This window comes from Bos taurus, chromosome 12 (genome assembly GCF_002263795.3).
Source record: "Bos taurus isolate L1 Dominette 01449 registration number 42190680 breed Hereford chromosome 12, ARS-UCD2.0, whole genome shotgun sequence".
In the NCBI taxonomy this organism is placed as follows: Eukaryota; Metazoa; Chordata; class Mammalia; order Artiodactyla; family Bovidae; genus Bos; species Bos taurus.
The window spans coordinates 18,139,801-18,165,485 of record NC_037339.1 but is presented as its reverse complement, the minus strand read 5'-3'; the positions used below and the strand labels follow the sequence as shown (position 1 = coordinate 18,165,485).

The 25,685-nt window shown below is 35.8% G+C and overlaps 1 protein-coding gene across 3 annotated transcripts in view; it reads right to left on the bottom strand.

The window, feature by feature from the left end:
• The window catches only part of RB1 (RB transcriptional corepressor 1), a 120,369-nt gene that overhangs the window by 73,449 nt on the left and 21,235 nt on the right, over positions 1-25,685 (bottom strand). For all 3 annotated transcript variants that reach the window (NM_001076907.1, XM_059892080.1, XM_010810722.4), the window contains 7 exon segments: positions 1,339-1,416; positions 3,879-4,021; positions 6,399-6,509; positions 8,752-8,819; positions 9,825-9,863; positions 18,881-19,000; positions 21,337-21,452. In NM_001076907.1, coding sequence (NP_001070375.1) covers positions 1,339-1,416; positions 3,879-4,021; positions 6,399-6,509; positions 8,752-8,819; positions 9,825-9,863; positions 18,881-19,000; positions 21,337-21,452 — 675 coding nt within the window.

Genomic DNA, 25,685 nt, shown 5'->3' with positions numbered 1-25,685 from the left:
CCCAGGGACGGGGGAGCCTGGTGGGCTGCCGTCTATGAGGTCGCACAGAGTCGGACATGACTGAAGCGACTTAGCAGCAGCAGCAGCTCCGTATCCCAACTTTAAGGAGTAGTTGGAGTTCATTGAACAGACGATACTATCACATATCATTGTGCCCTGGAATCTATAATTCCCAACTCCTGGAAATGCTACTTCTCATAAATCTTACTCCACTCAGAAATCACATCACCTCCAAAGAATTTTGTGCAAAATCTACCTGGCCCAATTTGAATTAGGTAGCCCTCCTCTGAGATGTCACCACACCCTGTGTACACATCTATTAAACTCTTGTAGACTCCTATTAGTAAAGTTCCCTGTATGTCTCTCTCATTCACTAGCATCATAAGGACGATGACTGTGAGTTAAACCTCTACAGTGACGACATGTAGCACGATGCCTGGCACAGGTTAAGCACTCACTGAGTAACTGCTGAATTAACTCAAGGACTAGCTACCAACTCAGGTCACAGAATCAGCAATCTAGCTCTCTGATTTCATGCCTTTTGGTCTTGGTGACTGATGCTAGGTGTGTCTAAAACACTGCTTCACCATTGAGAACTTGCTCTTCATCATTTAGGCATCCTTTTCTCCACAAGTTACCACATAAAGTTCTCAGCTGTTCTGTTCTCACTGAAGAGCAAGACATTTGAGGCAAAATGGGAAAAGAAATGGATGGCAAACCACTAAGTTAAAACATGTCTACAATATAATCACAGTCATTTCAACCAAAGCTATTTCCAATTAAGTAGCCAAAAGAGGAAATTCCCTGGCAGTCCAGTAGTTAAGACTTGGTGCTTTCACCACTGGGGCCCAGATCTGATCCCTGGTTGGGAAACTAAGATCCTGCAAGCCGCATGGTACAGCCAAGAAAAACATACTCAAAAGGATGTTCCAAAATTCAGTAATGCCAATATGTTGATGGCATTAATCAAGGCTTCTATGTTTAAAGAAGCATAATAAAGCAAATCAGAATAAATTAGATTGCAGAAATTTAGTTTAAATATTTAAGGCATTTAGAAGTTCAAAAGCCTGTATTTTGATTTTTGAAAACTTTCAGTACAAATCAATGTCTAGTGCAAATGTTAAAATGCTGTTTATATATATACGTTTGAGCATATATTACAAAGGGTTTTTTTGTTACTATATAAAATTGAGTCACCATAATTCTACTTAGATTCTTTCCTTGAGTGAAAAATATTTAATATATAGTAAAGTAACCTTATGAAATTTAGACAACTCTTCTTCCCTCCCCAAAGTCCCAAAACATATTAACTTTTTATTACGTTTTCTTTCAGATTACCTCTGGAAGTCCATTAGAAGCTACAATTCCAAGAGAATTCATAAAAGGTATAAAATTTTTGAAATAAACATTTTTCACCTGAAAAAGATAAAGTTACAACATGACCATTGAAATTTTAAAAAACTGGTTTTTTAACTGCTTTTGACTGGTTTTTTGACTGTCACTATTAATACTAGAATGAGTGAACTAACATTTTGATCAATAAGTTACATTCAACTCAGTGTGATGTTTATTTATAATTAATACAATTATTCACTTTTTAATTTATGTGAGGCAGATTTCAGGTCCTCAAATGGAGGTGCAGGGGGGAGTTGTTAATGAAATGAGATTTACAAGAAGAAAATCCATTGAAACCAACTTCAAAATCCCATATTTAACAAGTGGTGAAAAGATCAGAGGCTCAAAAAAATTAAGCAACTTGACCAAAGTTACATAGCTAGTAAGCGACAGAGATGGAATTGAAACCCAATCTGCCCAGCATCAAAGCCAAGGCTCTTTAACTTCTCTACACTGCCTCTGATTTCTCCCCAAAGAGTATTTTTGGGCCATTTCATACACATATCAAACTTAATGTATATTGAGTCAATTATTTTAGCACAAATTTAGGAAAAGGACCTGCTTTTATAAGAAAATAACTTCACATACATATACCTAACAATTCTCTTCAAAACTGAATGAAAATGCTTTGTTTGGGATTTACACAGTTTCATACAAAAACTCCCCCTACATTTAACAAGGATAATAAAGACCATATTTGGAAAACTTGGAATTGTATCTCTGACTATTCTATACTGACAAACTATCACAGAATTGTAAGCAACTTACTTTTCTTCATGTAACTTCCTTTTCCAACTTTGGAGTCTACATTTGTAGAAATAATTTAATATATGCCTATTAATACGTTCCTATCTTCTACTTCACAAATAAGCTATAAGAATTAAGCTTCTATAATACTTATTAATAGTATTGTTTTCCAATTAATTCCCACTTAACTGGAATAATTATAAGATGGGTAGTTCTATTTAACCAATTAGTATGACTAACCAATAATGATATGGCCATAAATATAACTAACCAATAGTTATATAATCATAAATGCTATATGCAAATAATATTACATATTTTAATATATAAAGTATCAAATTAATTAATATAATTAGTATCAAATTATTACATATTTTAATAAGTATCAAATTAATATAAATTACTAAAGCTATTGATCACCTACACTTTATAAGTCACTGTTACATCATAAATTATGAAAGAATTATTTAAAATAAAAAGGAAAAACATGATTTATTCCTGATTTTTGGCAAGCAATTATATAAGTAATTTTGAAATCCAGAGATTTAACCACCAGGAATTAGAAAGCTGTCTTTATTTATATTCTTTATCTTGAAGGACTAAACAGCAGACTGGAGTTAAAAAATTTCAACTACATTTGTCACCTTATTAGTGAAGATAAAATGTCATTCTAGAAAAGTAAAAGAGTATATTATATGGGTAAAGTTGATACATCTACATGTCTATATCTATATATTTGATGAAATTAACAAAACTCATAGTGCCAAAATTCAGACTTGATAAATCACTCCAATACTTATTAAACTAGATTTTGATATCATACCCCCATTCTTTCCCAGAGTTGACAGAGAAATTTCAAAGATGCAACATTTCATACAGTGAATTGTGGACAATGTAACAATCTATGAGAGAAAGAGCATGGCACAGTGAAAGCAGCACTGGTAGCAGATGTTCCAAAGCACAGACTTTGTTAGTAATCAGCCATCAGTCTCTAGAAGCTTGTCTGCTCATTAGTAAAAGGAGGCCGAGTACATTAATTCTAAGACTCCTTCCAGTTCTAACATTCCAGATTTTATTAACAAGATAAGTAATTCCTGGGTGTTCTTCCAGTCATTAGCATCTGGTGTGATACTTAGAGTAATTATACAAGACTGAACAGAAATTTGGGCTTCCCTGGTGGCTAGCAATAAAGAATCTGCCTGCCAGTGCAGGAGACGCAGGTTTGATCCCTAAGTTGGGAAGATCCCCTGGAGAAGGGAATGGCAACCCACTCCAGTATTGTTGCCTGGAGAATCCCATGGACAGAGGAGCCTAGTGGGCTACAGTCCACAGGGTCGCAAAGAGTTGGATACAACTTAGCGACTAAACAACAAACAGAAATTTAATCTTGGTATCACTTATCACTAAAATCAAAACAATAGGGTTTTCTTAGTAGCTTACTCTAAAACATTAGGAGTATCAATAACCACAGAAGAATTAAAGAACAAATATATTTGAAAACTACTGCCTTAATCATGTACATTTCAGTGATTCCAGAATGAGGGAGCTATTATTCTCTTTAAAATCAAAGTAGCTGAATATGAAAATTAAACTTTTTCTAAATATTTTGCTACTGCAAAAGAGTTGGCACTAATTACAAAAAAGCAAGCTCATCATGAAAGAATTATATATTGTTAGGAAGAACTTACATCTAAATCTACCGTAACTATTTTAAAGAAATCATGAAGTTAAATTACCTCATCTATATTACATTCATGTTCTTTACAGAGAACTTCAATAATTCTTGTATCATTTTCTAGTTGTTTTGCTATCCGTGCACTCCTGTTCTGACCTCGCCTTGGTGTTCGAGGTGAACCATTAATAGGTATTACAGCTGTTTCTGTAAAAATGGTAAATTAGATAAGAACAATTGCACATTCCACTGTATAAAATAATGAAGTATTCTAATTATAACTTGGAAGGTTGGAAATAATCTTGGTAACATTCTGCTACTTTTACTTATTAGGCTTCATGAAAAAGCTAACAGCTTCATCTATTTACTGAATATCTATTGTAAATTATACACTGGTAATAGTTTTTGCCATCCCTATTCTCTTCTGCCCCCAGCTGGTCCAAAAAGAAACCTAAAACTCCATGGATAAATATGAAAAAGGCAAGGGAAATAGCCAACTTATAAACTAATTTTAAGTGTATTCTACTCAGTTGGTGGGGGGGGGGCGGGGCGGAAATGTTTCCTATCTTAAAAGAGTCTTAAGAATGTTAAGCATTATTTATGGATTCACTTTCGAGGTAAAGTATAAAAATAAGTTTTAAAAATTTTAGCAAATACCATATAAATGATGATGATTTAAAAAAAATAAGCATACAAATACAATAATGTGATACTAAATTGTGATTTTAGAAAAAAAATCCCCTGGATTATTTTGAGCATTTTCAATTCAAACTGAATGTGGATTGAGCTATTAAAGAGATTACAGATGACTAAGTATAAAAAATATTAACTGCCTCTAGGCCCAGCAAGAAACTGAGAGGACAGAGGAACATGTTAGACTACACCATAGGATGCAATCAGTAAAAATTAAACCATGGAAAAGTCAACAGGAAAGACCACCTGATTATTTAATAAATAAATTACAAGACAAAAAAGAGAAAGATAGATGGAGGAGGAATATTTTAAGTCTTAAGGTCGTATCAATCAATCACAAAGTATAGATGTTATTTAGATTCTGATTTAGTCAACCTACAAACATTTTTAATTACTTTTATAAAACAATTGAAAACATGGGCACCTACTAGATATTTGGTGGAATTAAGGAATCACTATTAAAACTGGTTTTTAGGTGTGAGAATGGTATTGTCATTATGCTTTTCAAAAAGACTTTATCTTTCAGGGCTATATATTGAAATTTATAAGGATGAAATGGTATGCAAAAATGTGCTTCAAAATAATATTGCCGGTAGAACTGGGCAGTAGATAGGACTATGAGTTGATCACAAGTTATACACTGAGGGCAGGTGATAAATACATGGGGGCTTATTATATGATTTAATTATGTTCACGGAAATTCTTAATAAAAAGCTAATTAAAAGTTTACCATAGACGTTAATTCGATACCTTATCCTGGTTTCTCCTTTAACATGGCACTTGGAGAATTAACTGAACATTAACTGAATTATCCAAAAGCACAAAAGCTGTCAACCTAAAGTTACATTCTTCATCAACTTATTACAGTTATAACATATTTTAAAAGTGAGGAAAAGGCATATAAAGGAAATTTTTAAAGATTCGGGTAGTTTTTGAATATATTATTTTGTATTTTTTTCATGTAGCATGTGGTTTCTGCTAAATGACCTGCCTTTTCTGTCAAATCATGTTCAACACATTTTCAAAATTCTGCTCCAGACTTCATTTTTCCATGAAGTTATTGCTCATGTAGATTAGTTAGGCTTCAGCTTTTCAATTACTCCGACAATACTTTGAGACTTACATGTTTTGATCTGTCCTCTATTATTTCTAGTATTATTAATACTTTTATCATTTTAGGAGCAAGGAATCAGTTAAGCCTAAGTTAAGTTCACATTTTTCTGTAGTATAAGAAGTGTTTTTTTAAATCCTACTCTATATGCCACCAAAAGAAGCAATTTCATTCTAAGAGGAGTATACTTATCTTTGCTTAATGCTATCTAATTATTTCAGTAATAGTTATTATTTAACTACACTTTCCATCTCATTACCCTCTGAAGTGGACCAATTACAGCCAAAAAACAAAAATCAGTCACATAATCATTATAGCATCCAATAAAAAAAATGTAGTTAATCTGTTCCTGTAGGATGGGCCACCCTTTTCCATACAGTTTAGTTCATATCTATTCCTTGCCTATTGATTTTTTCTTTACTGGGCATGCCCTCCCCGAACTTACCACAACCCTCAAACCCTAACTACCACTTCAACACTCAACTCAAATGCCACCACTTCGAAATGGTCTTCCTTGGTCTTTCTCAGCTGGGAAAACTTTCTCATCTCCTAAACTCCCATAGTATTTTCTGTATTTTGGCCCAGACCACTTTCAACCATATACTCTAAAAACTTGCTTACTTGTCTAATCTCTTCTTCCATATCTTATGCTACTTAAGAGCAGAGGCTATGTCTGACTTCTTTTTTATTATTCCTTTGGCTCTAGAACTGTTTTGGATCTAGAAGTCAATAAACAACTTTGAATGATGAAGTAGGAGGGGTATAAATTAAAATACTCACTGTATGGGTCTTTGAGCAATGCAGGAGGTGAGAGTTTGATAAAATAGTCAAGGACACACAGCATTAATTGAAATGAGATCACCAGATCATCTTCCATTTGTAATACTTGTCCTGAAAACAAAAATGGTCCACATTTTAAGGTAGAGATTGAGATATTAAGTCAGGAAAAATTGTGGACATGAGTGTATTCATATATTCATGATTCAACAATCACTAGGAGCATATTAAAAATCATTTTCTATATCCCTAGGTATGGTGCAAAAATTTGTTTATAATACACTTAGAAGATGTTAAGAAATGCCATAGAAAATATGGCAGTAAAAAATATCAAGGACCTCTAGCTAAAGATAGTAGAGTGAGGTCAGATCAGAGAATCTCTCTTCCAATACCTAACAAAATGAAAAGAAAAATATGTACTGGTTAAGTGCTAATAACAACACCAAATTTGAGAGATAATGACTCAGAGCATCCTTATCTTTCCCCTCTTTTTACTTAGAAGGAATAGGTATCACTGATGAGAGAGGGAAAAACGGAGGAAGTAAACAGCTACAGCAACTCTGACAAGCATAAAGACTCCAGTATAACATGCTGAATTAGGGGACAATCTGAATCCTAACACACTCCTTTTATGCAAACAGGACAAGTGCCTGTTTTACAGGTCATTCTAACCAAAGTCTCAGAACAATGACTCATATCATTCCAGATGAGGTCCTGACTTTCTCCCTCATCCTCTGAATAAAAGTAAGTATAATTTTTTTAAAAAGACTGTTTTCATACAATAGCTCTTTGGGGAACACAACAAGTCACAGATGAAGTGCAAAGTGAGTTAAGGGAAATGCATTCACACTACATCAAAGAAAACAGAACATCAGGTCAGAGAGGCCCAAACAAAGTCCTAGCAACAAGGTGGATGGAAAGAGGGTGGGAAGCACAGTAGTTACGCAAACATAAGAGAGAAAATAAAAAAGAAAATTAAAAAATAGAATCACGATATAAGAAGGGGGAAAACTGGGTAGAGAACCGCATCTTGAAGATAATCAATCTATCAGAAGAAAATGTCCTGAGTCCTTGCACTGAGAACTCAAAAGAACACGAATTACATAAAACAAGGAGCTAGACAAGGTAAGGAAAAACTCAAGACCAAGTAACAATTACAAACATAGTTTAGCTCAAAACAGAAGAAAAGTTTGAAATAAAAATAGTACATAAGAAAAAGACCAAAGGTTAAAATAACATTAGAGAAGACAATAAATAGGGAGGACAAAATCAATCTAAGCTAAGACAGTCGATGTTCTCAAAATGTAACAGAATAATATCTTAAAATGTAGCATGCTAAGATTTCCCTGAAATGAAGAGCAGAATCTTCAGGACATGATTCATAAACAGGCCAAACATAGAAAACATGGTACCAAAAAGCTTGTTTGAAAAACTCCATGGTAAAATCTAGACAGCTGAGGATAGATCAAAATAAAGAACTCAGAAATGGAGAAGCTATGATATAGGAGTGACAAAAAGCTTAGAATTGATTTAAACACATAAATGAGATAAAACAAGTGTGATAACTATAATTACAGAACAGAATATAAATATACTCTTGTATAATGTAATGATGATAAAAAAATAAGCAAAGGAGAAAGGAGGAAACAGGAAGGTGACATGGAGAGGATTCTTTTTCTTCAGAGCAGACTAATATATATCACTTTAACTTATAACACAAAGGTATATAAAGTAGACTCTAACCTCTTAAATGTTTTCATAATGCTTGAGAAATATTTGAGAAAATAATATTGCTTAAGTGATAAAACATTCAGATAAATTTAAGCAATTCCTTCCATTTCTGTTTATTTTCTTCTATAAAATTTGAGTAAAATTAATTTTTACATTTTAAATAGCACAACAATATGATCTTATTTTTAGAAATTTATATCTCTTTGTGAATGCACTCATTCACCCATCTATTTTAATCAGAATGTCATTTCAGATGTATTTTGTGCATATGCATAATTTTGATTATTATTTTAGGTGGGTTCTCAGTAAATTTTCTATTTTTCTTTGTATTTCACTGTATTATTGAATTCTTTATCATGAGTACACATCATTTTTATAAAAACAGTAACATTATTCTTAAAAATAGGAAAGTAGGAAAGAATGAAAAAATAGTAGAAAAAGAAGTGAAATGAGACATTTTCAAGGTTGCTTCCAGTACCAGAATTATGAATTTGCTAAAAGTTAAAAAAATCACAAGAATTAGAGGTAAGGAGGAGCAACATTGAACTGAATTAAAATTTTGAGCTTACTCAAAAGAAGGATCAATTATTACATTTGAAACATTATCATGTAACAATGACTTTACCTTTAGCTAATAAAAATGTGATCCAAGAAACTTTTAGCACCAACATAGAATTTATTTCAGTAGATATCCTAGTAAACAGAAAAAAAAATTAGTTTTCTAAGTATACCTTTTTCTCCATGTTTTACAATTACAGACTACAGTTGACTGCATAATAGAATACAGCCCATTTTAAATGCACAATTTACACATGAATTCAATTTTGTCTCAATTTAGTTTGTGTTTTTACCAAGTTACTTACATTTTCCCACAGAGTAGTATACCTTTTCTAAAGAAAATACTGAATACCTTCTATTGTAATCTAAAAATATGCACAGGAAGTGGTATAATATGACATACTTGGTTTCCAATTAATTCTTTTCTGCTGTTTTCTAATTAAAATCAATTTTATGTAAGCAGAAAATATAGAGGTCTGGGTGACTCTAGTTTACCAGTTTAACACTATGCCCTCATAAACTTTAAATCGTTCACTTGGTGGAGTTAACAAGTGGAATTAGATTAATAGAGTTAATTAATAAATATACAATTTTTCTTTGTATCAATTGTTTCAGTATCATTATTTCACTGGGGCAGAAAATCTCATATATTACTCATTATGTTTTTTTCAGTTTTTTCTGAAAAAACAAACTGTAGAGCTCTTACAATGGTATACTGCTGGAACATGTATCATACATTTAAAAAGACTATTTGGAAATTTAAATATAGACATTCATATTTATTCTTACAGAAAAATTATGCTTTAAGTCTTAGTTAATAAAATGTCTGTAATACACTCTCAATAAAGATTCTGTCAACGAATTAGCATTTTTCTCAGAGTTGGTAAAAAAAACTGCTCTGAATCAACTTCTCCCTTTAGTTTCCAATTAGTTCTCCCTTATAGTAAAAGGCCAGTATTTCATACCACTTTCTTTGTGAAAAGATAAATAATCTGCACAGGGCTTAAATCTATGACCTTAATTTATGAAGTAGTGTGAAATAAGCAATCAAACCAACCCTGAAATTATCAATGTGTTTGGGATTATTTCATATATTAAAAAACCCAAAAAGTGAAAAATAACATGCTCTGAGGTACTTACGAACTGCTGGGTTGTGTCAAATATATAAGCTCACATGTCCTGAAAGGAAGAAATAATTATGTTAACATCATGGCTTTTTTGAAAGTTACTTTTAAATTTTTTTCATAATTTAGAAGTCAATTTTATAATGCTGAATTTTGTCAAAGGCTTTCTCTGCATCTATTGAGATAATCATATGGTTTTTATTTTTCAATTCCATTTATGATAAAAACTCTCCAGAAAGCAGGAATAGAAGGAACATACCTCAACATAATAAAAGCTATATATGACAAACCCACAGCAAACATTATCCTCAATGGTGAAAAATTGAAAGCATTTCCTCTAAAGTCAGGAACAAGACAAGGGTGCCCACTTTCACCATTACTATTCAACATAGTTTTGGAAGTTTTGGCCACAGCAATCAGAGCAGAAAAAGAAATAAAAGGAATCCAAATTGGAAAAGAAGAAGTAAAACTCTCACTATTTGCAGATGACATGATCCTCTACATAGAAAACCCTAAAGATTCCACCAGAAAATTACTAGAACTAATCAATGACTATAGTAAAGTTGCAGGATATAAAATCAACACACAGAAATCCCTTGCATTCCTATACACTAATAATGAGAAAACAGAAAGAGAAATTAAGGAAACAATTCCATTCACCATTGCAACGGAAAGAATAAAATACTTAGGAATATATCTACCTAAAGAAACTAAAGACCTATATATAGAAAACTATAAAACACTGGTGAAAGAAATCAAAGAGGACACTAATAGATGGAGAAATATACCATGTTCATGGATTGGAAGAATCAATATAGTGAAAATGAGTATACTACCCAAAGCAATTTATAGATTCAACGCAATCCCTATCAAGCTACCAACAGTATTCTTCACAGAGCTACAACAAATAATTTCACAATTTGTATGGAAATACAAAAAACCTCGAATAGCCAAAGCGATCTTGAGAAAGAAGAATGGAACTGGAGGAATCAACCTACCTGACTTCAGGCTCTACTACAAAGCCACAGTTATCAAGACAGTATGGTACTGGCACAAAGACAGAAATACTGATCAATGGAATAAAATAGAAAGCCCAGAGATAAATCCATGCACATATGGACACCTTATCTTTGACAAAGGAGGCAAGAATATACAATGGATTAAAGACAATCTCTTTAACAAGTGGTGCTGGGAAATCTGGTCAACCACGTGTAAAAGAATGAAACTAGACCACTTTCTAACACCATACACAAAAATAAACTCAAAATGGATTAAAGATCTAAATGTAAGACCAGAAACTATAAAACTCCTAGAGGAGAACATAGGCAAAACACTCTCCGACATACATCACAGCAGGATCCTCTATGACCCACCTCCCAGAATATTGGAAATGAAAGCAAAAACAAACAAATGGGACCTAATTAACCTTAAAAGCTTCTGCACATCAAAGGAAACTATTAGCAAGGTGAAAAGACAGCCTTCAGAATGGGAGAAAATAATAGCAAATGAAGCAACTGACAAACAACTAATCTCAAAAATATACAAGCAACTCCTACAGCTCAACTCCAGAAAAATAAATGACCCAATCAAAAAATGGGCCAAAGAACTAAATAGACATTTCTCCAAAGAAGACATACAGATGGCTAACAAACACATGAAAAGATGCTCAACATCACTCATTATCAGAGAAATGCAAATCAAAACCACTATGAGGTACCATTTCACACCAGTCAGAATGGCTGCGATCCAAAAGTCTACAAATAATAAACGCTGGAGAGAGTGTGGAGAAAAGGGAACCCTCTTACACTGTTGGTGGGAATGCAAACTAGTACAGCCACTATGGAGAACAGTGTGGAGATTCCTTAAAAAACTGGAAATAGAACTGCCTTATGACCCAGCAATCCCACTGCTGGGCATACACACTGAGGAAACCAGAAGGGAAAGAGACACGTGTACCCCAATGTTCATCGTAGCACTGTTTATAATAGCCAGGACATGGAAGCAACCTAGATGTCCATCAGCAGATGAATGGATAAGAAAGCTGTGGTACATATACACAATGGAGTATTACTCAGCCATTAAAAAGAATACATTTGAATCAGTCCTAATGAGGTGGATGAAACTGGAGCCTATTATACAGAGTGAAGTAAGCCAGAAGGAAAAACATAAATACAGTATACTAACGCATATATATGGAATTTAGAAAGATGGTAACAATAACCCGGTGTACGAGACAGCAAAAGAGACACTGATGTATAGAACAGTCTTATGGACTCTATGGGAGAGGGAGAAGGTGGGAAGATTTGAGAGAATGGCATTGAAACATGTAAAATATCATGTATGAAACGAGATGCCAGTCCAGGTTCGATGCACGATACTGGATGCTTGGGGCTAGTGCACTGGGACGACCCAGAGGGATGGTATGGGGAGGGAGGAGGGAGGAGGGTTCAGGATGGGGAACACATGTATACCTGTGGCGGATTCATTTTGATATTTGGCAAAACTAATACAATTATGTAAAGTTTAAAAATAAAAAAAAAAGCACAAAAAAAAAAGAAAAAAAAATTTTATAATGCTTTATTCATTCTATTTTAAGAAGGGTACATTTTTTAAGTACAGCATTATAAAACCAAGTTAAAGTAGATGTTTCCAATTTATGCCCTTTCATACATTCCTGTAATATCTAGTTACAAAATGACTGGACTCCATGTGTGCATTTGTAACTTGGTATACATTCAGTAATTGAAACTTGATCTGGTTACAATCTCACACCAGGTCATAAAAGCTTATTTAATAAAGTCTTGCTGAAATAACACAACTGAAAAGTACTACTTAACTGAAACCTACTTATTTAGGGCAGTGACTTCTGGAATGGTGGGTAGAGTAAGGATCTTTACAGACCTGTTCCCTAAAATAAAAGTTATAATTGGTAAAAACTATTTCTGAAAAACCATTTAAAGTCTCTGGAAATTTTTCTAAGGGCATACAACAAAAAAGGGAACATATCCTCAAGAAAATCTTGATGAGAACAATGAGTCCGAGGAATTCAATGCAAAACTCGTTTCTTCCTTCTCTCCAGTTCAGCATAAGGAAGCTCTATGCCTGACAGGTGTAGCCAAGACACAGGGCTCCTCTCTCTCCAGCTCTCAGCCTGGAACTCTCTCTGGGGAGAGCAGGCTATCAGTGTTTCTCATCTCCCACAGGTCTATGTTGCAGAAGGTCTAGCCCAGGCAAGAGGAGCTGAGCAGCATGGGGCTCCTGTCCTCCACTTTGCACCCACTCATAGGGTGAAGTTTTATTCCAGGCACACAGCACGTCAAAATACTGATTTGTCTTGTCTCAGCTGGCTCATGGGACAGAGATTCCAGACAAGAGAGGCGATCTGGGAAGACTAGAGCTAAGACTGTGTCTCTCCTCAGTGCCCTACTCTTAAAGCAGAGGTAGCCCTGCAAGAGACGAGACCACTGTCATCTTGCTCTCCCAACCACCAGCACAGAAGTGGCAGCTAGGGGAGAAGCAGGTCTCAAGAACACAGAGCCTTGAGCTCTCCCTAGGGGAATTAACTTCACCCAGAATGCTGTGGGGATGTTCAAGAATAACAGCACAGTTGAAGGCAACGCAGATTTTGGTAAAGGCAGAAAAAAGAGAAAACCAACAGATCTTATGAGAGCAAAAAGCTAAATCCTAGATCATTGAGAGGACAACCAGGGAAAGAAACAGCTAGGAATAACTCTCCTGACATCAAAGACTACTCCTGCAAAGGGAGCCAAATTTAATTGGATTAAACTGTGAAGCAATTTGTGACTCAGAGCGTTGTGAAAAACAAGAAAGTAATCAGCAATAAATGAGAGGTAACAATTAAGTGTGATATTAACAGAGGCAGTTAGCTTAACAACAGGGGGAAAGATGGTTAAAGGGAAAAAATCCACTGTCAGCTCAGTGACTGTGCACCTGTCCAAGGCTACACTGAGGAGCAAATCAGAGGTAGCACACTGGGAGAAAAGACCTCACTGAAATAGTACCTTCCATGTCATGGATATGCCTGTTCTGGACATAACATATAATAAAAGTATGTGGCCTTTTGTATCTGGTATCTTTCACTTAGCTCAATGATTTCAAGGTTCATCCACACTGTAGTATATATCAATACTTTATTCCCTTTTATGGCTGAACAGTATTCTACCATATGGATATGTGTGTCAGTTGCTCAGTCGTGTCTGACTCTTTGCAATGCCAAGGACTGTAGCCTGCCAGGCTCCTCCAAGCAAGAGTACTGGAGTGAACTGCCATTTCCTTCTCCAGGAGATCTTCCCAGCCCAAGGATCAAACCCAGGTCTCCTGCATTGCAGGCAGATTCTTTACCATCTGAGCTGCCAGGGAAGCCCTCTAATATGGATAGTTCACATTTTGTTTATCCTTTCATCAGCTGATGGATATTTGGGATGTTTCCATTTTTTGGCTAATACAAATAACACAGCCATAAACACCTGTACACAAGTTATGGATGAATGATACATATCAAAATTTGATGTTTTGGGATATATGAGTTAAATAAAATGCTAAAATTAATTTCACTTGTTTATACTTGTCATGCAGCTACTATTTAAAATATATGGCTTGCATTTTTATATTTCTAGGTAACAGCACTAATGTAGTTAGTAATAGCTTTAAAAGCTACTGTTTATTAAGCATTTAGTATGTGCTAGGAGGTGAGGTAACAAGTAATACTGTCTTACTTAATTGTTACAATTACTCTGCGAGGAGAGCATTATTAGCTCTATCTTACAGATTGAAATTGAGGTTTAAAGATGTTAAGTATCTTTCTCTAGCTTACAAAGTCGGTAAATGACAAAATTAATAATCATATCTAGATCTGTTTAGCTTTTTAAAAGTTATCCTAATCACTACAGCACACTGCCATACACATACATATACTGAACCCAGAAATAAACAGGCTTTGGCAGGTCTGTTTATTTGTCTATGTGTCCATGAGTCAGACACAACTGAGTGACTTTCACTTTTGGTATCACAGCTAATTTTCCCAACAGTTCTTCAGAAGAAGGTACACGTAAGATAGAAAAAAAAAAAAAATCCTGATTCACTTCAAGACCAATAAACATTAAATTATCTCATAAACTAGTCAATAAAAATTCCAAATCCCTTTAACAAAGGCCTGAGTGATTTTTTACAGGCCAAATTAGACTCTGTCACTTGCTAGCTTAAAATCAATGACTCCATCGCCTGCTGGGCAAAGTTCAAGCTCACTATCAGTCTCATCCCCTCCTACCTTTTAGCCATTAGCAATATCCAAAGTACTTTATGGTACTGCTTTGGCTCTGTACACATGCTGATCACTCTGCCTAGGATGCTCAGTCCCAGTCTCCACATATTTTGCTTGGTAAGTTTCTAATTATCCTTTAAACTCTACTCAGACATTGCCTTCTTCTACAGTTTTTTCACCCCATAATTATTCTTATTACTTTAAAAATACACAGTATTGTTACCCACTACATAATTTCTGCTTCTTACAAACAACCCTCTACAATAGGACATCAAACAATTACTGCATGTAATTTTATTGAAATACATAATTTACTTATTTACTATAAACTTCTTGATGATCACAGTATCATATGATTTCATATTACGAGCATCTAACACATAGTGGTTACCAATAGTCATTTCATTAATGCCTGTGTAGTTTCTTAATGTATATGCACTAAAACAGCTGATAGCCTAAAGTTTCTTAAAGGATATTGACCAAAAAAACTACTTCCTCTAAATCACCATTAATATACAAGTCACAACTTGGTAGTAAGGTCACCACTCAGTTCAGTTCAATTCAGTTGCTCAGTCGTGTCCGACTCTTTGTGACCCCACGGACTGCAGCACGCCAGGCCTCCCTGTCCATCACCAACTCATGGAGTTTACTCAAACTCATGTCCATTGAGTCGGTGATGCCATCCAACCATCTGATCCTCTGTCATCCCTTTCTCCTCTCGCCTTCAATCTTTCCCTACATCAGGGTCTTTTCAAATAAGTCAGCTCTTCACATCAGATGGCCAAAGTACTGGAGTTTCAGCTTCAACATCAGTCCTTCCAATGAATATTCACGACTGATCTCCTTTAGGATGGACTGGTTGGATCTCCTTGCAGTCCAAGGGACTCTCAAGAGTCTTCTCCAACACCACAGGTCAAAAGCATCAATTCTTAGGTGCTCAGCTTTGTTTATAGTCCAACTCTCACATACTCTCTGACTACTGGAAAAACCAGGGCCTTGACTAGATGGACCTTTGTTGGCAAAGTAATGTCTCTGCTTTTGAATATGCTGTCTAGGTTGGTCATAACTTTCCTTCCAAGGAGAAAGCGTCTTTTAATTTCATGGCTGCAGTCACCATCTGCAGTGATTTTAGAGCCACCAAAAATAAAGACTGCCACTATTTCCACTGTTTCTCCATCTATTTGCCATGAAGTGATGGGACCAGATGCCATGATCTTAGTTTTCTGAATGCTGAGCTTTAAGCCAACTTCTTCACTCTCCTCTTTCACCTTCATCAAGAGGATCTTTAGCTCTTCTTCGCTTTCTGCCATAGGGGTGGTGTCATCTGCATAACCGAGGTTACTGACATTTCTCCCAGCAAGCTTGATTCCAGCTTGTGCTTCATCTAGCCCAGCGTTTCTCATGATGTACTCTGCATATAAGTTAAATAAGCAGGGTGATAATATACAGCCTTGACGTACTCCTTTTCCTATTTGGAACCAGTCTGTTGTTCCATGTCCAGTTCTAACTGTTGCTTCCTGACCTGCATATAGGTTTCTCAAGAGGCAGGTCAGGTGGTCTGGTATTCCCATCTCTTGCGGAATTTTCCACAGTTTGTTGTGATCCACATAGTCAAAGGCTTTGGCATAGTCAATGAAGCAGAAATAGATGTTTTTCTGGAACTCTCTTGCTTTTTCCATGATCCAGTGGATGTTGGCAATTTGATCTCTGGTTCCTCTGCCTTTTCTAGATCTAGCTTGAACATCTCAAAGTTCACGGTTCACGTATTGTTGAAGCCTGGCTTGGAGAATTTTGAGCATTACTTTACTAGCGTGTGAGATGAGTGCAATTGTGCGGTAGTTTGAGCATTCTTTGGCATTGCCTTTCTTTGGGATTGGAACGAAAACTGACCTTTTCCAGTCCTGTGGCCACTGCTGAGTTTTCCAAATCTGCTGGCATACTAAGTGCAGCACTTTCACAGCATCATCTTTTAGGATTTGAAATAGCTCAACTAGAATTCCATCACCTCCACTAGCTTTGTTTGTAGTGATGCTTCCTAAGGCCCACTTGACTTCACATTCCAGGATGTCTGGCTCTAGGTGAGTGATTACACCATCATGATTATCTGGGTCATGAAGATCTTTTTTGTACAGTTCTTCTGTGTATTCTTGCCACCTCTTAATATCTTCTGCTTTTGTTTGGTCCATACCATTTCTGTCCTTTATTGTGCCCATCTTTGCATGAAATGTTCCCTTGGTATCTTTAATTTTCTTGAAGAGATCTCTAGTCTTTCCCATTCTATTGTTTTCCACTATTTCTTTGCACTAATCACTGAGGAAGGCTTTCTTATCTCTCCTTGCTATTCTTTGGAACTCTGCATTCAAATGGGTATATCTTTCCTTTTCTCCTTTGCTTTTCACTTCTCTTCTTTTCACAGCTATTTGTAAGGCCTCCCCAGACAGCCATTTTGCTTTCTTGTATTTCTTTTTCTTGGGGATGGTCTTGCTCCCTGTCTCCTATACAATGTCACGAACCTCTGTCCATAGTTCATCAGACACTCTATCAGATCTAGTCCCTTAAATCTATTTCTCACTTCCACTGTATAATCATAAGGGATTTGATTTAGGTCATACCTGAATGGTCCAATGGTCTTCCCTACTTTCTTCAATTTAAGTCTGAATTTGGCAATAAGGAGTTCATGATCTGAGCCACAGTCAGCTCGCGGTCTTGTTTTTGCTGACTGTATAGAGCTTCTCCATCTTTGGCTGCAAAGAATATAATCAATCTGATTTCAGTGTTGACCATCTGGTGATGTCCATGTGTAGAGTCTTCTCTTGTGTTGTTGGAAGAGGGTGTTTGCTATGACCAGTTCATTCTCTTGGCAGAACTCTATTAGCCTTTGCCCTGCTTCATTCTGTACTCCAAGGCCAAATTTGCCTGTTACTCCAGGTGTTTCTTGACTTTCTACTTTTGCATTCCAGTCCCCTATAATGAAAAGGACATTTTTTTGGGGTGTTAGTTCTAGAAGGTCTCATAGGTCTCCATAGAACCTTTCAACTTCAGCTTCTTCAGCATTACTGGTCAGGGCATAGACTTGGATTACCATAATATTGAATGGTTTACCTTGGAAACAAACAGAGATCATTCTGTCATTTTTGAAATTGCATCCAAGTACTGCATTTCGGACTCTTTGGTTGACTACAATGGCTACTCCATTTCTTCTAAGGGATTCTTGGCCCACAGGAGTAGATATAATGATCATCTGAGTTAAATTCACCCATTCCAGTCCATTTTAGTTTGCTGATTCCTAAAATGTTGACATTCATTCTTGCCATCTCGTGTTTGATCACTTCCAGTTTGCACTGATTCATGCAGCTAACATTCCAGGTTCCTGTGCAATATTTCTCTTTACAGCATAGGACCTTGCTTCCATCACCAGTCACATCCACAACTGGGTGTTGTCTTTGCTTTGGCTCCGTCTCTTCATTCTCTCTGGAGTAAGGTCACCACTAGGAAGAATCTTAAATTTAGATGACTCTTCCATTCAGAACTACAAGTCTTCTGGCAGAGAAGGCTAAAGTGGGAACGAAGTTCATTAAAACAAGTAAAACATGAATAAAACAAATAATTTTGGAAGAAACATTCAGAATGTATATGACTGGACAAATAAGAAAGTCAAGACTATTAATGGGACAAATCTAAGGTGCAATACTTAACAACTTTACTAAGTATGTAACAGTTCCCAGATGGAATCTAATATGAACAGTGACATGAAAATGCAGGGTGCAATCCTAATAAAATTTTTACTTTACCTTTCTAATTTGCTGTAGAGTGCACACAACACATTATACTTCTTCAACAGTCTTGACATAGCATTATCAACTTTGGTACTGGTATCGATTTCTTTTAGTAAATCAAAGAATTTATAGACACTGCAAAAGAAAGCATAGAAAAAAGTGAATCCACAATTTTAGAAATTCATTTTTTTTTCATTTTCAAAGCATGGACATTTCAATTCAAAAGGCCTGTTAGCTCTGTACCAAATCACTATTATACCCTTTGGAAGGAATTAGTTTTTGCATTTTACTAGAATTTAAAGGGAAAAAATATCAACTAATCTCAACCTATATCCCTGTATCTATACACCTAAGCCTACATCTATTTATCAACAAGAACACAGAAAAAATAAGGGTTATTACAGACATATACAAATATTTAGTTCTATATCTAGCTATATGTTTTAAAAATCCTAAGTTCACATCCATTTATCTAACACAAAAACTACCTGTTTCATTCCCATGTTTTCCTTTACATATTTATAACTCTTCTTTGACAGTGAGAAATCTGGGATCCACTTATCTCTAATTTACTCATTTAATCAATCCCCCTGTAACGACCAAGCTACCCACTCCTCCATGTTGGCACCCTCCTCTCCTGCTCAGACTGACTCCCCCACCCTGAACTGCCCTCACCCCTCCAAGTAGGGATCTGACCGCTCATCCCAGACAGCTCTTACCTCACATGTGCTGTGACTCCCTATACCAGCTGTCCACACACCTGCTTCGTCTGCCCTTGCACACCAAGCAGCCCGTGTCAAGAAGCCCCCCACACCCTTGGGAGATGACCTCCTCATCCCATTTTGGCTCTAACAGCCTTCTCAGGGAGCCATGGCTCTCCCTCACCACAGATGCACACACCTTCTCTCTTTACCCCACCAGTGGTTTTAGGGGAAGGAAAAAGGAAATAGCTGGAAACTCAGATGGTAAAGAATTGGCCTACAATGCAGGAGACCTGGGTTTGACTCCTGGATGGGGAAGATTCCCTGGAGAAGGGAATGGCAATCCACTCCAGTGTTCTTGCCTGGGAAATCCCATGGACAGAGGAGCTTGGCAGGCTACAGTCCATGGGGTCGCAAAGAGTAGACCCCATTAGTGACTAACACTAATAATTTTTATTTCACAGGAAAGGAAAGGAACCCGAGACTTAATAAGGATAAGCAATCTATTTCAAGTCATATATCTTGTAAAATATACCCAGTCTATCTTAACCCAAATATTGATTCTCTTTCCAATCCTCTGAGGTAACTAAAACATTTGCTGATATAAAAATTTACCTCTATATTCATATTGTTTTCAGCTATATAAAACCTATTTTGGTTTAGTGATTTTATTTAATAAAGTTAAACTTTGAAATCTCTGAGAGGTAAACAACTTCTAATTTAATCAGTTAAATATGAACATGCTATGCTATGCTAAGTCACTTCAGTCGCGTCCGACTCTGTGTGACCCCATAGACGGCAGCCCACCAGGCTCCCCCGTCCCTGGGATTCTCCAGGCAAGAACACTGGAGTGGGCTGCCATTTCCTTCTCCAATGCATGAAAGTGAAAAGTGAAAGTGAAGTTGCTCAGTCGTGTCCGACTCTTAGCGACCCCATGGACTGCAGCTCACCAGGCTCCTCCATCCATGGGATTTTCCAGGCAAGAGTACTGGAGTGGGGTGCCATTGCCTTTAGAAGGTCTTTGTTTCCACATTTTATTTAGAGGTAGTAAGAAAGTTACTAAAATGTGAAACAATTTTATCTCATTTACACAAAACACCAATTATGTTTAACTCTAGATGGCTTTATCTAAGAAGAAACATACTACTATCTTTTTGGTAAATTATTTGCTGTTAGATATTGTAAATATACTGCAAAAGAAATGACTAGAAGAAATGATCAGAAGGCTTCTCTTGAGTTGTTGGAAACAATTAGTAAACTCTCATTAGGCTTATAAACTCAATACAGACATTAAGTAATTATAGGGGCAAGTATGATAATAGATACTTAACTGAACACACAGTCTCAAAACATATATAATTACAATATCTATTATATTAAAAGTTTTAAACTTTAATAAATCAACTAAATTCCTTGAAGATGGGCTCATACTACTTTTACAAAGGTTTTACTATATAATAAAGCCTATTTAATAAATCTGCCTATTTTGTCCACTTTATCAACAGCTACAATTAAGAAAGTTAACACAGTGAGAGATACAATGAAGATTTTCCCAGGACACAGACTGCTACATTTTAAAGAAAGTGCAGCATAAAGACATTAAGGGCCCCAACAGAGTAGGAGAGTTCACTAGTTGACCCAAGTTCTCCATGTTTTAGTTAATTTTGGCATTTCCCACCAATTCCCTGAAGTCTATTAAAATGATAGTTCAGGAATAGTTTTTTTTTTTTTTTAAATGGCAGAGGCCTATATTAATGCAAGAAATTTTACCTGGTTTCAATGTTTTTCTGTAGCTCAGTGAAAGTGAACGGCATCTCATCTAAGTCAACTGCTGCGATAAAAATACAGATTCCCCACAGTTCCTTTTTCTTTTGAACATAACCTTCCTGCAAACAAAACAAAACAAAAAGGTTCAAGTAATTCGTTAAGTCATTTACACACAAAAACTGTGTTAAAACTATACTAGGCAACTTTTTTCTTATTGAGCATAACAAAATAAATTTGTTCCCAAGTCTTTATGAGAGTATTTAATTCTAGGCTAGTACAAACTAGTTACAAAATTAGTAACTAAATTTTATATTGTAAAGCAAAAAAAAATTACCAGATAAGTCAAAAAGTTAAACTACAACTTTCTATAAAAAACCTAGAAGCCAGTCAGTTCTCTGAGGTAAACATTTTCAGTTCTCAATAACACAACATCATCCAAGCCAAGGTTAAAGATTTTACTTCATAAAATAAATTGTTTTTAAAAAAACAAGCCCATTTTCTCACTTGATTATCCTCCTTTTGCTCTAATTCACTTGTTCTTTTACCAATCTATTGATTCAAGTATTTTTTTAACCTTATGAAATTTATATCTCTCAGTGCTCTAACTGCCTTCCTTGTAAAATGGAAATAATAATACTTACCTCACTTTGTAAGAATTAAATGAGACTTTATATAAAGCCCTTACCACAATGCCTGTCATTTAATTAGTACTCAATGAATGACAGCTATCATTATTATTAGAATATTTTTTCATTATCATTAGAATACTTTTTCCCCTAAAAATATATCTTTATTTAAATATGTGTTTTATAGGTAAAATTAGATTATATTAAATTAAAAACAAAAAAAACAAATTATCTAATGTTCTATCAAAGAGTTGGAACTACTTGCTTACTCTTAATTGTAGAGTACAATGGGGCTGAAAAATATGTGATACAATTTTACATTGTTTTGAAATCTCAATTATATAAAAGTTTTAGGAAAAAGAATTATTCTAGATTATCAAATTTTAGGGATAATACAAAGCTGATCACTATCCAACTCTAAACTTTTCCTTAATTTTAAAAATCATATGTTTATCTTCATACAGTTTTATCTCTTCCAATTCGTTTTTTAGTATCTTCTAAAATTGGACATATCTAATAATTTAGATCACTGACTCAATGGACATGAATTTGGGTAAACTCCAGGAGTTGGTGATGGACAGAGAGGCCTGGCATGCTGTGGTTCACGGGGTTGCAAAGAGTGGGACACGACTGAGTGACTGAACTGAATTGAATAATTTTTAAAGAAATATTTATTATGCAACTAACACAGTTTTGTCATTTTGGGGATTCAGTGATGAAAACAGAATAAACAAAAAAATTCCCTGTCTCCCTGGGAGTTACACTTCTATTTAAGTTAAAAACATGAATTTTTGTGTCAAACATTCAAGACTTTGAACACATACTCTAGTTGTATAACTGTAAGCAACTGATTAAATCTAATTAAACCTCAGTTTTTACTAAAATAGAAATATAATAGTATCCTATCTGGGTCACTTTAAAATTTAACAGTGAGGATGCTCTTAAGTAATCAGCACAGTGCCAGGCATTATACTCATTCAATAATAAACAGCAGCAGCACTATTATCAGTGAATCTAGCACTCATTCCTCTATATCATATCTGTCTCAAAAACTGTCCACAACCCAATCTTCTCCACACCAAAAATATTCATCCCTGGGAATGCTGAGGAATACTGGAGTTTTGTGTGTAAGAAATCATTTTTATTGACTTCTAGTCCCTGGCAATCACTGATCTGATTTCAGTTCCTTCTCTAGAATGTCATACAAATGGAATTATATAGGCTGTAGCCTTTTTTGTCTGGCTTCTTTCACTTAGCATAATGCTTCTGAGAACTCATCCATATTGTTGTACCTATTAGTATTTATCCCTTTTATTTGTTGAGTAGCACTCCACTGTATGAATATACCACACTTTGTTTATCGATTCCAATAGCTGAATACACTGCTATGAATAAGGCTATTAACCTTAGCCTTAAATATTCAACTACAGATCTTTAAGTGGATGCATATTTTCATTTCTCTCGGGTGAATACCTCATTGGGGAATGCTAAGTTCTGTATTAAATGTAAGTTTAAGTTTGTAAGAAACTGGTAAACTGTTTTCCAACATGGCTGTAAGGCTTTGCACCCCCGCCAGCTACAAATGAGAGTTCACGTTTCTTCACATCCTCACCAGCACTTAGTTTCTGTTCGTCTGTTTTCCAGTCATCCCAGTAGGTGTGTAGTGGTACATTTTCCCAAGGACTAACAACACTGAGTACTTTTTCAAATCTCACTTAGCATCTGGATCTCTTCTTTTGCCAATTTTCTCTTCAGTTGTTTGTCTTATAAAGTTGTTAAGAGTTACTTAAACATGTTGGATTCAAACTCCTTAACAGGTACGTGTTTTGCAAAAATCTTCAACTGATCTGTAGCTTTTCACTTTCTTAAATAGTGTATTTCAAAGGGCATAAGTTTTTAATTTTGATGGAGCTCAATTTATTACCTTGTTTTATAGATCATGCCCTTGCTGGTACTATCCATGAAATCTTTGTTTAATCCAAGGTCACAAAGGTTTTCTCCTTGGTCATCTTCTGGAAGTTTATATCTATGCTTCATTTGAATTAATTTTTATGATTGTGCAACAAAGGGACTAAAGTTCATTTTTTGCATATGGATGTCGAATTGCTCCAGTATCATTTGTTGAGAGGAACTCCTTTCTCCATTGAACTACCTTACCCTCTGTGTGCAAACACTGACACGTATGTGTGAATTCTATTTTCTGATTCTCTGTTCTGTTCCACTGACCTACTTGTCTTTCTTTCCACCAATACTACAATGACTTGATTACGTTTTGTTCTTTTTTTAGTTCAGTTTGATTCAAGACTTTTAAATCCGTAAAACGACATTTGATTCAGTTCTCATTGTGCAGATTAAGAAACTGAAGATTAGAGCGTGGAGAGTTGCCCAACACAGCCTATCAATGCCACAGGCCTATAAAACCCAAGTTTCCTAACACTCAAATTAGTCTTCTTCCCTTTATTTAAGAGTATTTCCTTACTACATTTCTACATTGATTTCCTAACATTTTCACTATTGAAATCCTTAATCTCACCACCCCACTAAGAGTCCTGTACTCTTAACTATTTTACTGTTCTGTACTCTTCATTTTTATTTTGTTGAGAAGGTTAGAGAATCACAATTCCAAAGGCCTCAACATGTTTCTCCACATCAAATAATTTCTAATTACCATATACTCCCAATGTCTCTGCATCTAGCTTCAGGTCCTTCTTCTCTTCTGACTTTGACAAATGAACATCCTCCTCCACTCTTAAATCAGTAAATCTACTCCCTCACTTCTTCCCACTTTGTATCACCTCCTTCAAGACCTATTTGATTAATTCCTCCCTCTGTCTTACATAATTTATCTTACAGGTCTTTCTAAACACATGCTTCTGTTTAGCTACAAACCAGCTTGTGCTGTGGTGTGCTAAGTCACTCAGTTGTGTCTGACTTTTTGGGATCCCATGGACTGTAGCCCACCAGGGTCCTCTGTCCATGGGAATTCTCCAGGCAAGAATACTGGAGTGGGCTGCCATGCCCTCCTCCAGGCAGGGGATCTTCCCAACCCAGGTCGCTCCTGCATTGCAGGCAGATTCTTTACCATCTGAGCCACCAGGGAAACCCAAGAATACTGGAGTGGGTAGCCTATCCCTTCCCCAGGGGATCTTTCCGACCCAGGAATTGAACCGAGGTCTCCTGCATTGCAGTCAGATTCTTTACCAGCCGAGCTACCAGGGAAGCCCCACAAACAAACTTACATCACTTAAAAAAAAAAAAAAAAGCTATCCTTCTATCCCTGGACTTTATCAAGCCACTGTTCAAACCAGACATACAAACCTCTTACTATTCACACGCACACTCACCAGATACACTCTCCCAGTACACATCTACTGCACCCACTGAACACATACTTCTACTATGTAAGCGCTATTCTACTGAGGCTATTGTCTAAGTGTCGAAAGAGCTCTCTCTAAACTGAACAGACTTTTCTTTGGTTTCATCTACAAAGACCTCTATACGACATCTGACACCACTGTAATGAAACTTTTCTCCTCAGCTTTTCAAACACAGTCAACATCCTCATTCTCGTTTTTATCTCTGTCAACTTTTTCAGAGTTTCCTAATTCCAAAGACTTTTCCCCACCACCTTCTTTTTCCTTCTGCCGTCTGCAGCTTCATCCACTTCTACAGCAGCCCCAACTCCTCGACACAGCTGTTTCACATGACTCATCCTGCTTTCCAACC